Genomic DNA, 16172 nt, shown 5'->3' with positions numbered 1-16172 from the left:
AGAACAATGTCATACATTCACCCCAGTACAGAGATCTGGGCCTAAATCCATCGTTTTTTTGCTCACCATGCCATTCCAGTTTGAACCCAGCCATATGCAAATCAGTCTTGACCCTGTGCCCCATGGGAACAGTCCAGCCCAAACTGCCAAGCCAGGTCCTCCCTGGACTGGAAAAAAGCATCCTAGGACCGGTTTCGGGCTTTCAGCCCTCGTCAGCCAGGATAGCTTGATTCCAGTGGCATGGAGAGCAAGGGACTCACGTCTGAGCATACCCTTCCCACTCGGGGTGACAAATGCAAAAACAACAATTGATGGACAGAATGCAGAACAATGTCATACATTCACCCCAGTACAGAGATCTGGGCCTAAATCCATCGTTTTTTTGCTCACCATGCCATTCCAGTTTGAACCCAGCCATATGCAAATCAGTCTTGACCCTGTGCCCCATGGGAACAGTCCAGCCCGAACTGCCAAGCCAGGTCCTCCCTGGACTGGAAAAAAGCATCCTAGGACCGGTTTCGGGCTTTCAGCCCTCGTCAGCCAGGATAGCTTGATTCCAGTGGCATGGAGAGCAAGGGACTCACGTCTGAGCATACCCTTCCCACTCGGGGTGACAAATGCAAAAACAACAATTGATGGACAGAATGCAGAACAATGTCATACATTCACCCCAGTACAGAGATCTGGGCCTAAATCCATCGTTTTTTTGCTCACCATGCCATTCCAGTTTGAACCCAGCCATATGCAAATCAGTCTTGACCCTGTGCCCCATGGGAACAGTCCAGCCCGAACTGCCAAGCCAGGTCCTCCCTGGACTGGAAAAAAGCATCCTAGGACCGGTTTCGGGCTTTCAGCCCTCGTCAGCCAGGATAGCTTGATTCCAGTGGCATGGAGAGCAAGGGACTCACGTCTGAGCATACCCTTCCCACTCGGGGTGACAAATGCAAAAACAACAATTGATGGACAGAATGCAGAACAATGTCATACATTCACCCCAGTACAGAGATCTGGGCCTAAATCCATCGTTTTTTTGCTCACCATGCCATTCCAGTTTGAACCCAGCCATATGCAAATCAGTCTTGACCCTGTGCCCCATGGGAACAGTCCAGCCCGAGCTGCCAAGCCAGGTCCTCCCTGGACTGGAAAAAAGCATCCTAGGACCGGTTTCGGGCTTTCAGCCCTCGTCAGCCAGGATAGCTTGATTCCAGTGGCATGGAGAGCAAGGGACTCACGTCTGAGCATACCCTTCCCACTCGGGGTGACAAATGCAAAAACAACAATTGATGGACAGAATGCAGAACAATGTCATACATTCACCCCAGTACAGAGATCTGGGCCTAAATCCATCGTTTTTTTGCTCACCATGCCATTCCAGTTTGAACCCAGCCATATGCAAATCAGTCTTGACCCTGTGCCCCATGGGAACAGTCCAGCCCGAACTGCCAAGCCAGGTCCTCCCTGGACTGGAAAAAAGCATCCTAGGACCGGTTTCGGGCTTTCAGCCCTCGTCAGCCAGGATAGCTTGATTCCAGTGGCATGGAGAGCAAGGGACTCACGTCTGAGCATACCCTTCCCACTCGGGGTGACAAATGCAAAAACAACAATTGATGGACAGAATGCAGAACAATGTCATACATTCACCCCAGTACAGAGATCTGGGCCTAAATCCATCGTTTTTTTGCTCACCATGCCATTCCAGTTTGAACCCAGCCATATGCAAATCAGTCTTGACCCTGTGCCCCATGGGAACAGTCCAGCCCGAACTGCCAAGCCAGGTCCTCCCTGGACTGGAAAAAAGCATCCTAGGACCGGTTTCGGGCTTTCAGCCCTCGTCAGCCAGGATAGCTTGATTCCAGTGGCATGGAGAGCAAGGGACTCACGTCTGAGCATACCCTTCCCACTCGGGGTGACAAATGCAAAAACAACAATTGATGGACAGAATGCAGAACAATGTCATACATTCACCCCAGTACAGAGATCTGGGCCTAAATCCATCGTTTTTTTGCTCACCATGCCATTCCAGTTTGAACCCAGCCATATGCAAATCAGTCTTGACCCTGTGCCCCATGGGAACAGTCCAGCCCGAACTGCCAAGCCAGGTCCTCCCTGGACTGGAAAAAAGCATCCTAGGACCGGTTTCGGGCTTTCAGCCCTCGTCAGCCAGGATAGCTTGATTCCAGTGGCATGGAGAGCAAGGGACTCACGTCTGAGCATACCCTTCCCACTCGGGGTGACAAATGCAAAAACAACAATTGATGGACAGAATGCAGAACAATGTCATACATTCACCCCAGTACAGAGATCTGGGCCTAAATCCATCGTTTTTTTGCTCACCATGCCATTCCAGTTTGAACCCAGCCATATGCAAATCAGTCTTGACCCTGTGCCCCATGGGAACAGTCCAGCCCGAACTGCCAAGCCAGGTCCTCCCTGGACTGGAAAAAAGCATCCTAGGACCGGTTTCGGGCTTTCAGCCCTCGTCAGCCAGGATAGCTTGATTCCAGTGGCATGGAGAGCAAGGGACTCACGTCTGAGCATACCCTTCCCACTCGGGGTGACAAATGCAAAAACAACAATTGATGGACAGAATGCAGAACAATGTCATACATTCACCCCAGTACAGAGATCTGGGCCTAAATCCATCGTTTTTTTGCTCACCATGCCATTCCAGTTTGAACCCAGCCATATGCAAATCAGTCTTGACCCTGTGCCCCATGGGAACAGTCCAGCCCGAACTGCCAAGCCAGGTCCTCCCTGGACTGGAAAAAAGCATCCTAGGACCGGTTTCGGGCTTTCAGCCCTCGTCAGCCAGGATAGCTTGATTCCAGTGGCATGGAGAGCAAGGGACTCACGTCTGAGCATACCCTTCCCACTCGGGGTGACAAATGCAAAAACAACAATTGATGGACAGAATGCAGAACAATGTCATACATTCACCCCAGTACAGAGATCTGGGCCTAAATCCATCGTTTTTTTGCTCACCATGCCATTCCAGTTTGAACCCAGCCATATGCAAATCAGTCTTGACCCTGTGCCCCATGGGAACAGTCCAGCCCGAACTGCCAAGCCAGGTCCTCCCTGGACTGGAAAAAAGCATCCTAGGACCGGTTTCGGGCTTTCAGCCCTCGTCAGCCAGGATAGCTTGATTCCAGTGGCATGGAGAGCAAGGGACTCACGTCTGAGCATACCCTTCCCACTCGGGGTGACAAATGCAAAAACAACAATTGATGGACAGAATGCAGAACAATGTCATACATTCACCCCAGTACAGAGATCTGGGCCTAAATCCATCGTTTTTTTGCTCACCATGCCATTCCAGTTTGAACCCAGCCATATGCAAATCAGTCTTGACCCTGTGCCCCATGGGAACAGTCCAGCCCGAACTGCCAAGCCAGGTCCTCCCTGGACTGGAAAAAAGTATCCTAGGACCGGTTTCGGGCTTTCAGCCCTCGTCAGCCAGGATAGCTTGATTCCAGTGGCATGGAGAGCAAGGGACTCACGTCTGAGCATACCCTTCCCACTCGGGGTGACAAATGCAAAAACAACAATTGATGGACAGAATGCAGAACAATGTCATACATTCACCCCAGTACAGAGATCTGGGCCTAAATCCATCGTTTTTTTGCTCACCATGCCATTCCAGTTTGAACCCAGCCATATGCAAATCAGTCTTGACCCTGTGCCCCATGGGAACAGTCCAGCCCGAACTGCCAAGCCAGGTCCTCCCTGGACTGGAAAAAAGCATCCTAGGACCGGTTTCGGGCTTTCAGCCCTCGTCAGCCAGGATAGCTTGATTCCAGTGGCATGGAGAGCAAGGGACTCACGTCTGAGCATACCCTTCCCACTCGGGGTGACAAATGCAAAAACAACAATTGATGGACAGAATGCAGAACAATGTCATACATTCACCCCAGTACAGAGATCTGGGCCTAAATCCATCGTTTTTTTGCTCACCATGCCATTCCAGTTTGAACCCAGCCATATGCAAATCAGTCTTGACCCTGTGCCCCATGGGAACAGTCCAGCCCGAACTGCCAAGCCAGGTCCTCCCTGGACTGGAAAAAAGCATCCTAGGACCGGTTTCGGGCTTTCAGCCCTCGTCAGCCAGGATAGCTTGATTCCAGTGGCATGGAGAGCAAGGGACTCACGTCTGAGCATACCCTTCCCACTCGGGGTGACAAATGCAAAAACAACAATTGATGGACAGAATGCAGAACAATGTCATACATTCACCCCAGTACAGAGATCTGGGCCTAAATCCATCGTTTTTTTGCTCACCATGCCATTCCAGTTTGAACCCAGCCATATGCAAATCAGTCTTGACCCTGTGCCCCATGGGAACAGTCCAGCCCGAACTGCCAAGCCAGGTCCTCCCTGGACTGGAAAAAAGCATCCTAGGACCGGTTTCGGGCTTTCAGCCCTCGTCAGCCAGGATAGCTTGATTCCAGTGGCATGGAGAGCAAGGGACTCACGTCTGAGCATACCCTTCCCACTCGGGGTGACAAATGCAAAAACAACAATTGATGGACAGAATGCAGAACAATGTCATACATTCACCCCAGTACAGAGATCTGGGCCTAAATCCATCGTTTTTTTGCTCACCATGCCATTCCAGTTTGAACCCAGCCATATGCAAATCAGTCTTGACCCTGTGCCCCATGGGAACAGTCCAGCCCGAACTGCCAAGCCAGGTCCTCCCTGGACTGGAAAAAAGCATCCTAGGACCGGTTTCGGGCTTTCAGCCCTCGTCAGCCAGGATAGCTTGATTCCAGTGGCATGGAGAGCAAGGGACTCACGTCTGAGCATACCCTTCCCACTCGGGGTGACAAATGCAAAAACAACAATTGATGGACAGAATGCAGAACAATGTCATACATTCACCCCAGTACAGAGATCTGGGCCTAAATCCATCGTTTTTTTGCTCACCATGCCATTCCAGTTTGAACCCAGCCATATGCAAATCAGTCTTGACCCTGTGCCCCATGGGAACAGTCCAGCCCGAACTGCCAAGCCAGGTCCTCCCTGGACTGGAAAAAAGCATCCTAGGACCGGTTTCGGGCTTTCAGCCCTCGTCAGCCAGGATAGCTTGATTCCAGTGGCATGGAGAGCAAGGGACTCACGTCTGAGCATACCCTTCCCACTCGGGGTGACAAATGCAAAAACAACAATTGATGGACAGAATGCAGAACAATGTCATACATTCACCCCAGTACAGAGATCTGGGCCTAAATCCATCGTTTTTTTGCTCACCATGCCATTCCAGTTTGAACCCAGCCATATGCAAATCAGTCTTGACCCTGTGCCCCATGGGAACAGTCCAGCCCGAACTGCCAAGCCAGGTCCTCCCTGGACTGGAAAAAAGCATCCTAGGACCGGTTTCGGGCTTTCAGCCCTCGTCAGCCAGGATAGCTTGATTCCAGTGGCATGGAGAGCAAGGGACTCACGTGTGAGCATACCCTTCCCACTCGGGGTGACAAATGCAAAAACAACAATTGATGGACAGAATGCAGAACAATGTCATACATTCACCCCAGTACAGAGATCTGGGCCTAAATCCATCGTTTTTTTGCTCACCATGCCATTCCAGTTTGAACCCAGCCATATGCAAATCAGTCTTGACCCTGTGCCCCATGGGAACAGTCCAGCCCGAACTGCCAAGCCAGGTCCTCCCTGGACTGGAAAAAAGCATCCTAGGACCGGTTTCGGGCTTTCAGCCCTCGTCAGCCAGGATAGCTTGATTCCAGTGGCATGGAGAGCAAGGGACTCACGTGTGAGCATACCCTTCCCACTCGGGGTGACAAATGCAAAAACAACAATTGATGGACAGAATGCAGAACAATGTCATACATTCACCCCAGTACAGAGATCTGGGCCTAAATCCATCGTTTTTTTGCTCACCATGCCATTCCAGTTTGAACCCAGCCATATGCAAATCAGTCTTGACCCTGTGCCCCATGGGAACAGTCCAGCCCGAACTGCCAAGCCAGGTCCTCCCTGGACTGGAAAAAAGCATCCTAGGACCGGTTTCGGGCTTTCAGCCCTCGTCAGCCAGGATAGCTTGATTCCAGTGGCATGGAGAGCAAGGGACTCACGTCTGAGCATACCCTTCCCACTCGGGGTGACAAATGCAAAAACAACAATTGATGGACAGAATGCAGAACAATGTCATACATTCACCCCAGTACAGAGATCTGGGCCTAAATCCATCGTTTTTTTGCTCACCATGCCATTCCAGTTTGAACCCAGCCATATGCAAATCAGTCTTGACCCTGTGCCCCATGGGAACAGTCCAGCCCGAACTGCCAAGCCAGGTCCTCCCTGGACTGGAAAAAAGCATCCTAGGACCGGTTTCGGGCTTTCAGCCCTCGTCAGCCAGGATAGCTTGATTCCAGTGGCATGGAGAGCAAGGGACTCACGTCTGAGCATACCCTTCCCACTCGGGGTGACAAATGCAAAAACAACAATTGATGGACAGAATGCAGAACAATGTCATACATTCACCCCAGTACAGAGATCTGGGCCTAAATCCATCGTTTTTTTGCTCACCATGCCATTCCAGTTTGAACCCAGCCATATGCAAATCAGTCTTGACCCTGTCCTGGCTGATGACGGCTGATAGCCAGAAACCGGTCCTAGGATGCTTGATTCCGGTCCAGGGAAGACATGGCTTGGCAGTTCGGGCTGGACTGTTCCCATGAGGCACAGGGTCAAGACTGATTTGCATATGACCATGTCTAAACTGGGGTGGTGTAGTGGGCAAAAGAACGATGGATTTAACCCAGATCTCTTGACTGGGGGAGAATGTCTGCATTGTCAGCATTCCGTCCATCAATTGTTTGTTGTAACGCTTTTCGCCCTAAGTGGGATGGGTATTCCCAGACGTGGTACCCGTGCTCACTACGCCACTGGAGTCAAGCTATCCTGGCTGATGACGGCTGATAGCCAGAAACCGGTCCTAGGATGCTTGATTCCGGTCCAGGGAAGACATGGCTTGGCAGTTCGGGCTGGACTGTTCCCATGAGGCACAGGGTCAAGACTGATTTGCATATGACCATGTCTAAACTGGGGTGGTGTAGTGGGCAAAAGAACGATGGATTTAACCCAGATCTCTTGACTGGGGGAGAATGTCTGCATTGTCAGCATTCCGTCCATCAATTGTTTGTTGTAACGCTTTTCGCCCTAAGTGGGATGGGTATTCCCAGACGTGGTACCCGTGCTCACTACGCCACTGGAGTCAAGCTATCCTGGCTGATGACGGCTGATAGCCAGAAACCGGTCCTAGGATGCTTGATTCCGGTCCAGGGAAGACATGGCTTGGCAGTTCGGGCTGGACTGTTCCCATGAGGCACAGGGTCAAGACTGATTTGCATATGACCATGTCTAAACTGGGGTGGTGTAGTGGGCAAAAGAACGATGGATTTAACCCAGATCTCTTGACTGGGGGAGAATGTCTGCATTGTCAGCATTCCGTCCATCAATTGTTTGTTGTAACGCTTTTCGCCCTAAGTGGGATGGGTATTCCCAGACGTGGTACCCGTGCTCACTACGCCACTGGAGTCAAGCTATCCTGGCTGATGACGGCTGATAGCCAGAAACCGGTCCTAGGATGCTTGATTCCGGTCCAGGGAAGACATGGCTTGGCAGTTCGGGCTGGACTGTTCCCATGAGGCACAGGGTCAAGACTGATTTGCATATGACCATGTCTAAACTGGGGTGGTGTAGTGGGCAAAAGAACGATGGATTTAACCCAGATCTCTTGACTGGGGGAGAATGTCTGCATTGTCAGCATTCCGTCCATCAATTGTTTGTTGTAACGCTTTTCGCCCTAAGTGGGATGGGTATTCCCAGACGTGGTACCCGTGCTCACTACGCCACTGGAGTCAAGCTATCCTGGCTGATGACGGCTGATAGCCAGAAACCGGTCCTAGGATGCTTGATTCCGGTCCAGGGAAGACATGGCTTGGCAGTTCGGGCTGGACTGTTCCCATGAGGCACAGGGTCAAGACTGATTTGCATATGACCATGTCTAAACTGGGGTGGTGTAGTGGGCAAAAGAACGATGGATTTAACCCAGATCTCTTGACTGGGGGAGAATGTCTGCATTGTCAGCATTCCGTCCATCAATTGTTTGTTGTAACGCTAAAGGACAGTGCAACACAAAAATAGAACTTCTTAGTGATGTGCTCGGTGATGAGCAAAACAAATTAAAAATATCAAATGAGTCCCCAAGATAAGAAAAAAGCAATAATCCAGTTAAAAAATATTTTTGAAGAAATGCCTACATATGTGATGTAGCGTAGGATTATCTCTGGCTCGAGAAATAAGTATTCCGTTTTCTGGAAAGATGTGATCCAGCAGAGTTTCTGTCAAAAAGTATTTCTATTGTCAAAGACAGAAATAAGGCTTAGTTTCCTATACATAATCCTCTTCTTTGATAATACTAGTCTATAGGACAAAGTAATTATATCTTACCCTCTATTTGATTTGTCTTATGAGGGAGCGATGTGCCTCCGATGGTTTAAATCCAGCCTTTTACGTTTTTTAAGTTATTATTTGTCCTCCATGTCTGCAAGGGTATTATAGTTCCATCTGTAACATAAGGTCCCAACAGTATATTTTTAGAAGTGCTTTTCATAGGGATCTGATGTATAGGAATACAGTATAGATATTGATCAAAGTTCCTACAAGCGTCTTACCTATGTGTGGGTGGAACAGATAGTTTCACAAAAATTATATGTGTAAGACTTATCTTCTCCTTTAAAGGATCCTATTTATTTAGTTATCAGTTCACAAGGTTTCATTCTGTAATGAGAAAGCCCTATTAGAGAACGTTCAAACTAGCTGGTACAGATAGCGACAAAGACAACATACTAGTAGAGTTTAGACATATCAACAAATGATATGATTCGATATTAGTGGGGTTCCGCGCAATTTAATTAAGGCAAGTAGTCTGCATCAAGATGAGGATAAATGCATTTCTTATTAGAACAAGTGAGATCTATCTGGTACAAAAAAGAATAAGGACTTTCCCTAAGTCCAAACACTTCGGACAAAATAATTCTCCAGAGGCCATCTCTTTATTGTTTTTTATGGCACATAGTAAGTACTTAAATGCTATCTTGAAATGTATCATAGACGATGAAGTGCTTCAACTATACATTTAAAAATGGGGATATTCACTTTATAACACAGATTCGTAGTAGACTCTATACTAACTTATTCCATGGTCTAACAATGGTATTAGATCAAAACCTATGCTACGTGATACGCATAGGGCAGCACTAATACGATGAAATGCACTCGCACTCCCCACGTGATCCCTACCGCTTACAGCCACTATGATTTCAATGCTTAAAACATCCCGTTAACTCACTATTATATTGACCAGGTGCATATATGCACGCTTGACTTCACTAGTAATAAAGCTTACTAACACTTAAGCTGGTTAAACAGAGACAGTATCCTTTCAAAAAATGAAAAATCAGCGTATGCTACAGCTAAAGATTTCCTTACCCGATGTAATACGAAGGTAAGCCCATCTAAATCAAACTAGTTCAAAAAGACGCGGACTCTTCCGCGTCTGCTTTTATGACGTATTATCGCGTGCATCTCAGTAACACTCACAATATTACGTGTGTTGGTGCACAGGCTTCCTTAAAGGGATTACCAATATAGTCGCCATTTTGGAGCGATAAAATACAATCCGCACACCCGATTTTTTAATAGGTGTGACATAGTCCAATACGATTATAACAATAAAGAGTTAGGCACACTGTAACATTATGTTAGAAAACCCGTATTAATACCCTCCAGCAGTTTTAAGACTGAGTTTTTCTAGGATTGTGATGTTAGCACCAAACGATGTATAACACTGTAATAAGTGTCTATAATGCCTAAAATTTGATAGATTATGTCAAAAAGAATTTTTTCTGAACATATAGATACAACCGCCTAAGTAAAGGAAATATTGCTTGCGAGCACCGAATTATCCAACTGATCAGCTTGGTGGCTTTACATAATGTCTAATATTGTGGGCTATCCATGTCACATGAAATACGATGTTGAGAAGAAGATATGGCCCTTATTGGTAGGTAATGGCTAATGTACTGCAAAAAGGTTTTATTCAAAATGTGTTGTTTATGCAGATAACAATAAAACTGTAGCACATATTACTGCTTGCACTAAAGAAGTTGCACACAAATTACCCTGTAACTAGCCAAATAATTTCTTCATTCAGACCTTTGTGTACTGTATCAAGACTGAAAATCCAATACGTTTCCCATTGTTTGCACGTTTTCACTGGGTCCTTCTCTAAGATCAGCCATTTCATTTCTGTTTCCATATGTTGGTGATATAGGTAGTTGCTCACTAATGGTGCCTGTTGTTTACCAGTACTTATGGCAGATTTATGTTCTGAGAATCTCGTCCGAAATTCTCTATAAGTTTCGCCTATATATCCAAATCCACAGGGACATAGGATCAAATAGATAACATTGGAGCTTCTACAATTTGCCATCTGCCATAGTTTGCCTGATTTTTCTCCATATGTCCAAGTCTGAGTGACAATCGCTGAATCACAGGCATGGCAATTGCCACATCTGTAATTGCCTAAAAGTAGTGGTAGTCCATCCATGGTAGTTTGTCTGGTCTTATCCGGGGATATAAACCTGATGTGCACTAGTTTATCTTTTAGATTAGGATTTCTTCTTTATGCTACTGTCGGTTCTTGCCTCTTCATTGATGGTCAGAATTTTCCAATTTTTATCCAATATCTGCTTGATCTTATAGTTGATACTGGAATGATCCACCACACAGACCAATTTATCTGAGGTTTCTCTGGGGTTGTTACTGATAAGGGCATCTCTATTATAATATTTAGCCCACTTTAACGACTGACGTACTAGTCTCCTGGGGTAACCTCTAAGTAGGAGACGTTCTTGAAGTTCTTTGGCGTGTGTCATAAAATCTGCGATGTTGGTGCAGTTTCTCCTAATTCTTAGGAATTCCCCAAAGGGGATTGAATCTTTTTGGCATGACGGGTGGTAGCTACTGTGTTCCAAGATGGTATTTTTAGCTGTGGGTTTTCTAAACAGACTAACTTCTAGCTGTCCCTGTCTGCCCATGATCCATATGTTCAGAAATACCACTTTATCTGCCGAATACTTGCAGGTGAACTTTAGGTTGTTGTCACTCAGATTAAGCCATGATATGAAGACCAAAAGATCTAATTCAGAACCTGTCCAAATAAAAAATATATAGTCTATGAATCAGTGCCAGTGGGCTACATTTTCATAGAAGGGGGCCACCTCATTAAAAATATGTTTACGCTCGAACTCACCCATAAAGATATTCGCTACACTTGGGGCATAAGATGCCCCCATGCTGGTCCCCTTGATCTGGTGGTAGACATTCTGCTTGAATTCAAAATAGTTATGTTGTAAAACAATCCTGAGACACTCTAGAATAAACATATCAGGTCTATCCCCAGGAACTCTGGCCAAGCCAGAGATAATCCTATGCTACATCACATATGTAGGCATTTCTTCAAAAATATTTTTTAACTGGATTATTGCTTTTTTCTTATCTTGGAGACTCACTTGATATTTTTAATTTGTTTTGCTCATCACCGAGCACATCACTAAGAAGTTCTATTTTTGTGTTGCACTTTCCTTTAGAGCACACTCGGACATTCTAACTCTTGGTATTATATGGCTTGCAAATTTTCCTTTTCAAATATTTGATCATGCCTGTCAGAAGTGATAAGATGATGCTTTAAAACTTTTGTTTTAAGGGCTTTTTTAATCTATGAGCATTAATATACAAGCTAGTATTATAGCCTGACATTCCCCAATCTTATATGATTTATTATTGTATTATTGCAGAGAACCCCCAGGTTGCTACACAGATGTAAAAGAAATATATATTCTTGGTCCTGAAGAAGGAGAAACAAATTTATACTTTTCTCCGAAATGTGCGTAGACCAGTGATCACACATCTGGGAGTCCTACGGAAGAACTAATTGCCAATACATTGAATAAGAATTCTCTTTGAATGCTCAATTTAGATCCGTAAAACACAATGGACAGAAACTTACTAGTAGGATCCCACTATGGATGTGTTTTTATTGTACTTTTTTCTTTGATTGATGGTATGTATGAGTAGAATGATAGGTGAGAATGAAAGGATGATGGTGTTATCTATGGGGGGTTTTCAAAACTGAGCTTTTCAAAATTGTTTTTCAAAACTAAGAAGCTGAGCCATTTCATTGGTTTCTCAATTTAAATGTTCTTTTGAAATTGTTTCTATGTGTAAATGTTTTTATGAAAATATATAAAAATGATATATATCTAATATAAAAAAATATAAATGTTTTGATAAATAAAAAGAAAATCTGGTTTTGCAATGAAATTTTGTCTATGGGGGATGTCCATTTTTTGAGTAATTACCAATGTGAAATTGGAAAGGTCAGATGAGAGGTCTCTTTATATGTACTGTCATTGGCAGCATGTCAGGGGCAATGTGTGGTGCATGTGGCAGTGGACTCCTGACGAGGGCCCTGACACTTTTGTTTTGGAGCCCTTTTTGTGCAATAAATTGTTTCTAAATATATATTTCAACTTTGCAGGGATCCCCTGGTTTTTCACATTCACAAAGGTGGATTCGTGTGGGACCCTTTCTGAATGGGCTACACCTCCCTTGAACAGTCAACAACCTATCATTGTTTTGGTGGCCAAAAATGTGGAAGTAAACCAATGATTAATTGCATTCCAAATCACAATTTGGAAGGGATGCCCGAAACATGTCCCTTTCAAATTGCGATTTTTTTTTTTAATGAGTTTCTAAAAGCATTTTGAGAATGGGAAAGCACTCACAGAATCACAAAACGGCTTCAGTACATTTGAAAAAGCCAATTAATAATCGCACAGCCTGTGTTTGTGTCTGGCAGGCTTTGTGACCACTAAATGGCTTTGTACTTCTGTCCCTAGAAGATTTAAAAACTAGGGAATAATTATTCCTTTTGGAATTTTTCCAAGTACACTCCAACCGCTTTTTGTTTGCACTGTTCCAATTTTCTTTTTATTTCATTTTATTTCCTTTTTTCAGACTGATCAGGACTGAAACGGAGGTTGTTTTATGGGTCATGATGTAACTCAAATGTTGCCTCCTCTATTTTAGCGGTATGTGGACCGATGGGTGGTTCATGATTTTCAGCGACTGCAGTGAATTGAGAACAATTGAATTGGTTGTGGTTGCAAATTGACACCATTAATGGGAAAACTAACTCCCAAATTTGAAGCACTTTTCATTATCTTTATTAAAAACAGCATCCCTTCTCAATCAACTTTAAAGTCTTGTTAAAGTCAGCAGGTTTCTTAAAATTATGACAGGAGGCTGCATATGGCTAACAAATCTTTAATATAGAGGCATGACAAACACGAAATGGCAGTAGCCAATCTGATTTGCCCACCTCGTTCCCCTCAATCAGATCCCAACAATCTCCTGGGACATAATCAGGTTTTTATATAGACAGCTTCAGAACCCGACAATCACCTGAGGTCAGCAGCAGACATTTAATTGGCTATCTCTGTAAGCAAATCTATTTGCACAAGTAGAAAATGAGAATGCTTGGAGAGCACTCATGTCGGCTGTCCTTTGATAACAGATTGAGTTCTCAGCTCGAGAGTTAATCTCTCTAAAAATGTGACTATGGTACTGTAGGAAGGTGGAGTATTATGTGGTGATGCTGGCTAGGCTTCACCATGCAATACTGTCACCTACCCCAAAGATGGTCCTAATGAATCCTTAGCTCAGTCCTAGTAGTGTGGCAAAGAGCAGTCAGGCTTTACTTGAGGAACAGGTTTTAAGCATTTCAGAGTACCAACATGGGCGATAAGTAATTTGCACAACTTAAGAGAAATCCGAAACCAATTAGTATAATTAAAGTACATTTTTATCGTAAATTAGACATCACAATGAACGTCATAGCTAGCATATGTGTGTGTGTTAGACGTTTTATAAAACGCCTGGTTACTACCGAAGGACTGTGCCCGTGCTCTATGACTGGAGTTATAGATTTTAGAAGCAATATAAAATCAGCGCAAAATAATACAGTGAAAATTTAACATTGCGGTCTATGGAGAAAACCACTAGCAACATTCGGTCACTTGCAGATTGAGTTGTGTTGTACCCTTGCAGGGTAAAGGTGGTGTGGGTCCCTGGACCAGGCCACGACAGTCTGTTAAATGGCAGCAGCTGGAGGGCTGCTTTTACCGCTTACATCATGCTGTGGGGAACAAGATGCAAAAGCATAACGGGGTGGTTGCTGATGTTGATCGAAGGTCAGATGGAGTTACCCGTACGAGCAGCGTAGAGTGCAGGGCTCGGCTGCCAGACTAGTGACCAACAAGCCTTGACATTGGTAAGCACAGCAGATGGATACTTTGACGTCCGGTGGTCCAGGGGAACCCAGTAGCTGCCTGAAACTTCATGGACATCAGGGCTACATTTCCCACAAGGCATAAGACCATTTGGATTTCGGCAGTCCCTCACAGGGCCCGATGGCCAGCTATTCTTTGGATCCAGGGCCTGGCTTTACCTGCAGTTTGCAGGGGATTAGTGCCTCTAGTCCAGGAAAGGCTGAGGGTGCTTTAGGCTCTTTCAGGAACTCCTCTGCTTGGGGGAACCAAGCTTTGGCATGTGGCGATTCTCGTTGAAACAGTTACAAGTGAGTTGCCTCAGGGACAAAGTATCTCTCTTTTGGTTTGACATTGCAAAAGTCCTTGTTTTCGTTAACACGGGTCTCTTCTTTGTCCTCTACGATGCAGGATGTTTCAGAGCTGAAGTTCTGGTGTCAGGGGAGTCCCTTAAATCATAGATTTAGGGGAGTTAGGGGTGTAGGAGCAAGTAGCCAATGGGCTGCTAGCCCCTACAGCTAGTCTGCTCGGGAGATGACCACATCCGGGTACGAGGGTCACCTTTTCTACCCAGAGCCCTCTATTATGCCACTTCTAAAAACTGCAGAACCCTTCTTCCAGTTTAGAGACTGGGCTGCCCACCCTGGAGGTGTGGTTAGCCTTCTAGGGGTGTACACCTCCTTGACTATCCAATTTCCCGCCTGCCCGGGTGCCAATGTGCCTAAGGCGGGGCAGGGCTGTTTCCTCCTCTGGGAGTAAGCCCAGATGCATAACAGAGGTGGTGTAGCCTTTGAAGCTCACCACCTTGATGTGCAACTTTATTAGTCTTCCTGGGAGGGAGGAGGTGTGACCACCTTCCTACTTAGGCCTTTGTTCCTGTGCCTGGGAGTGATCTGGCATGAGGTCAGAATCCTGTCTTGGCAGCAGCAAGCGACGGGTTGCCAGCCAGATCCCAGAGAGGCTGGGGCAATACGATGGGCAATCACTAAGGTAGCCACCTAGGTGCATGCTACATCACCCTCGACACAAGATTTGTGTCAAGGGTTAGAGGGCCCATTATTTAATACCAAACTAGACAGGTTTAAGTGGTACCATATGGAGCTGCCAATCTCGGGTTTGCCTGGGTGCCAAGCCATATTATCCTATGGGCCACCTATCACTTACAGTGTACTGTATTGGTAAAGGCCATTATATGGACATATAAGCTTGCACTTACATGACCATACCTTTAATATAAAGCACCCTGCCTCCTGGGCTTAGGAGGCCTTCCTTAGGGGATGACTAACACATATTAAAAGCAGTGCATTGACTCTGCCACACTAAGTGAGGGCAAAGTCGAAATGGAGCAGTTTACACTGTTTCTGCAGTCTGCAATGGTAGGCCTGCTGTCAGTACTTTACTTGGGTCCCTCAGGGTGGCACAAACAGTGCTGCAAGCCCTGGGGACCCTTTTACCACCCATGCCCTGGGTACCAGAGGTACCATATACTAGGGACTTATAAAGGGGGGCGGGGGGTAGTACTTGTCAATTGAGGTAACCAAGTCAAATATAACAGTTTTAGGGAGAGAGCACAGGCACTGGGGTCTGTTCAGCAGACTCTAGTGCACCATCACAGTCTTAACTATGAGTATTGGAGGAAAAAGTGTGTGTGTGAGTGAAAAGGGGGCATACTACAGGTACCCTCCTACCCATCCAGCCAATACAAAATTCATACAGATAGAATTATTTTAATTGTTAAATGGCTGGCCAGTCGATGAC

At 45.8% G+C, this 16172-nt stretch overlaps 2 protein-coding genes across 3 annotated transcripts in view; both read right to left on the bottom strand.

Annotated features, from left to right (window-relative positions):
* PLAG1 (PLAG1 zinc finger) overlaps positions 1 to 16172 on the bottom strand; it is a 421454-nt gene that overhangs the window by 157532 nt on the left and 247750 nt on the right. The gene's annotated exons all lie outside the window — the stretch shown is intronic.
* Positions 10695 to 16172, bottom strand: part of LOC146831324 (uncharacterized) — a 38810-nt gene continuing 33332 nt past the window's right edge. The window contains exon 3 of the mRNA XM_085603879.1: positions 10695 to 11236. Within this exon, the coding sequence (XP_085460005.1) occupies positions 10695 to 11236 (542 nt within the window). The remainder of the gene's footprint in view (positions 11237 to 16172) is intronic.

The sequence above is a fragment of the Triturus cristatus genome, chromosome 5_1 (genome assembly GCF_964204655.1).
Source record: "Triturus cristatus chromosome 5_1, aTriCri1.1, whole genome shotgun sequence".
Lineage (NCBI taxonomy): Eukaryota > Metazoa > Chordata > Amphibia > Caudata > Salamandridae > Triturus > Triturus cristatus.
This window is presented reverse-complemented; position numbering and strand designations above follow the sequence as displayed.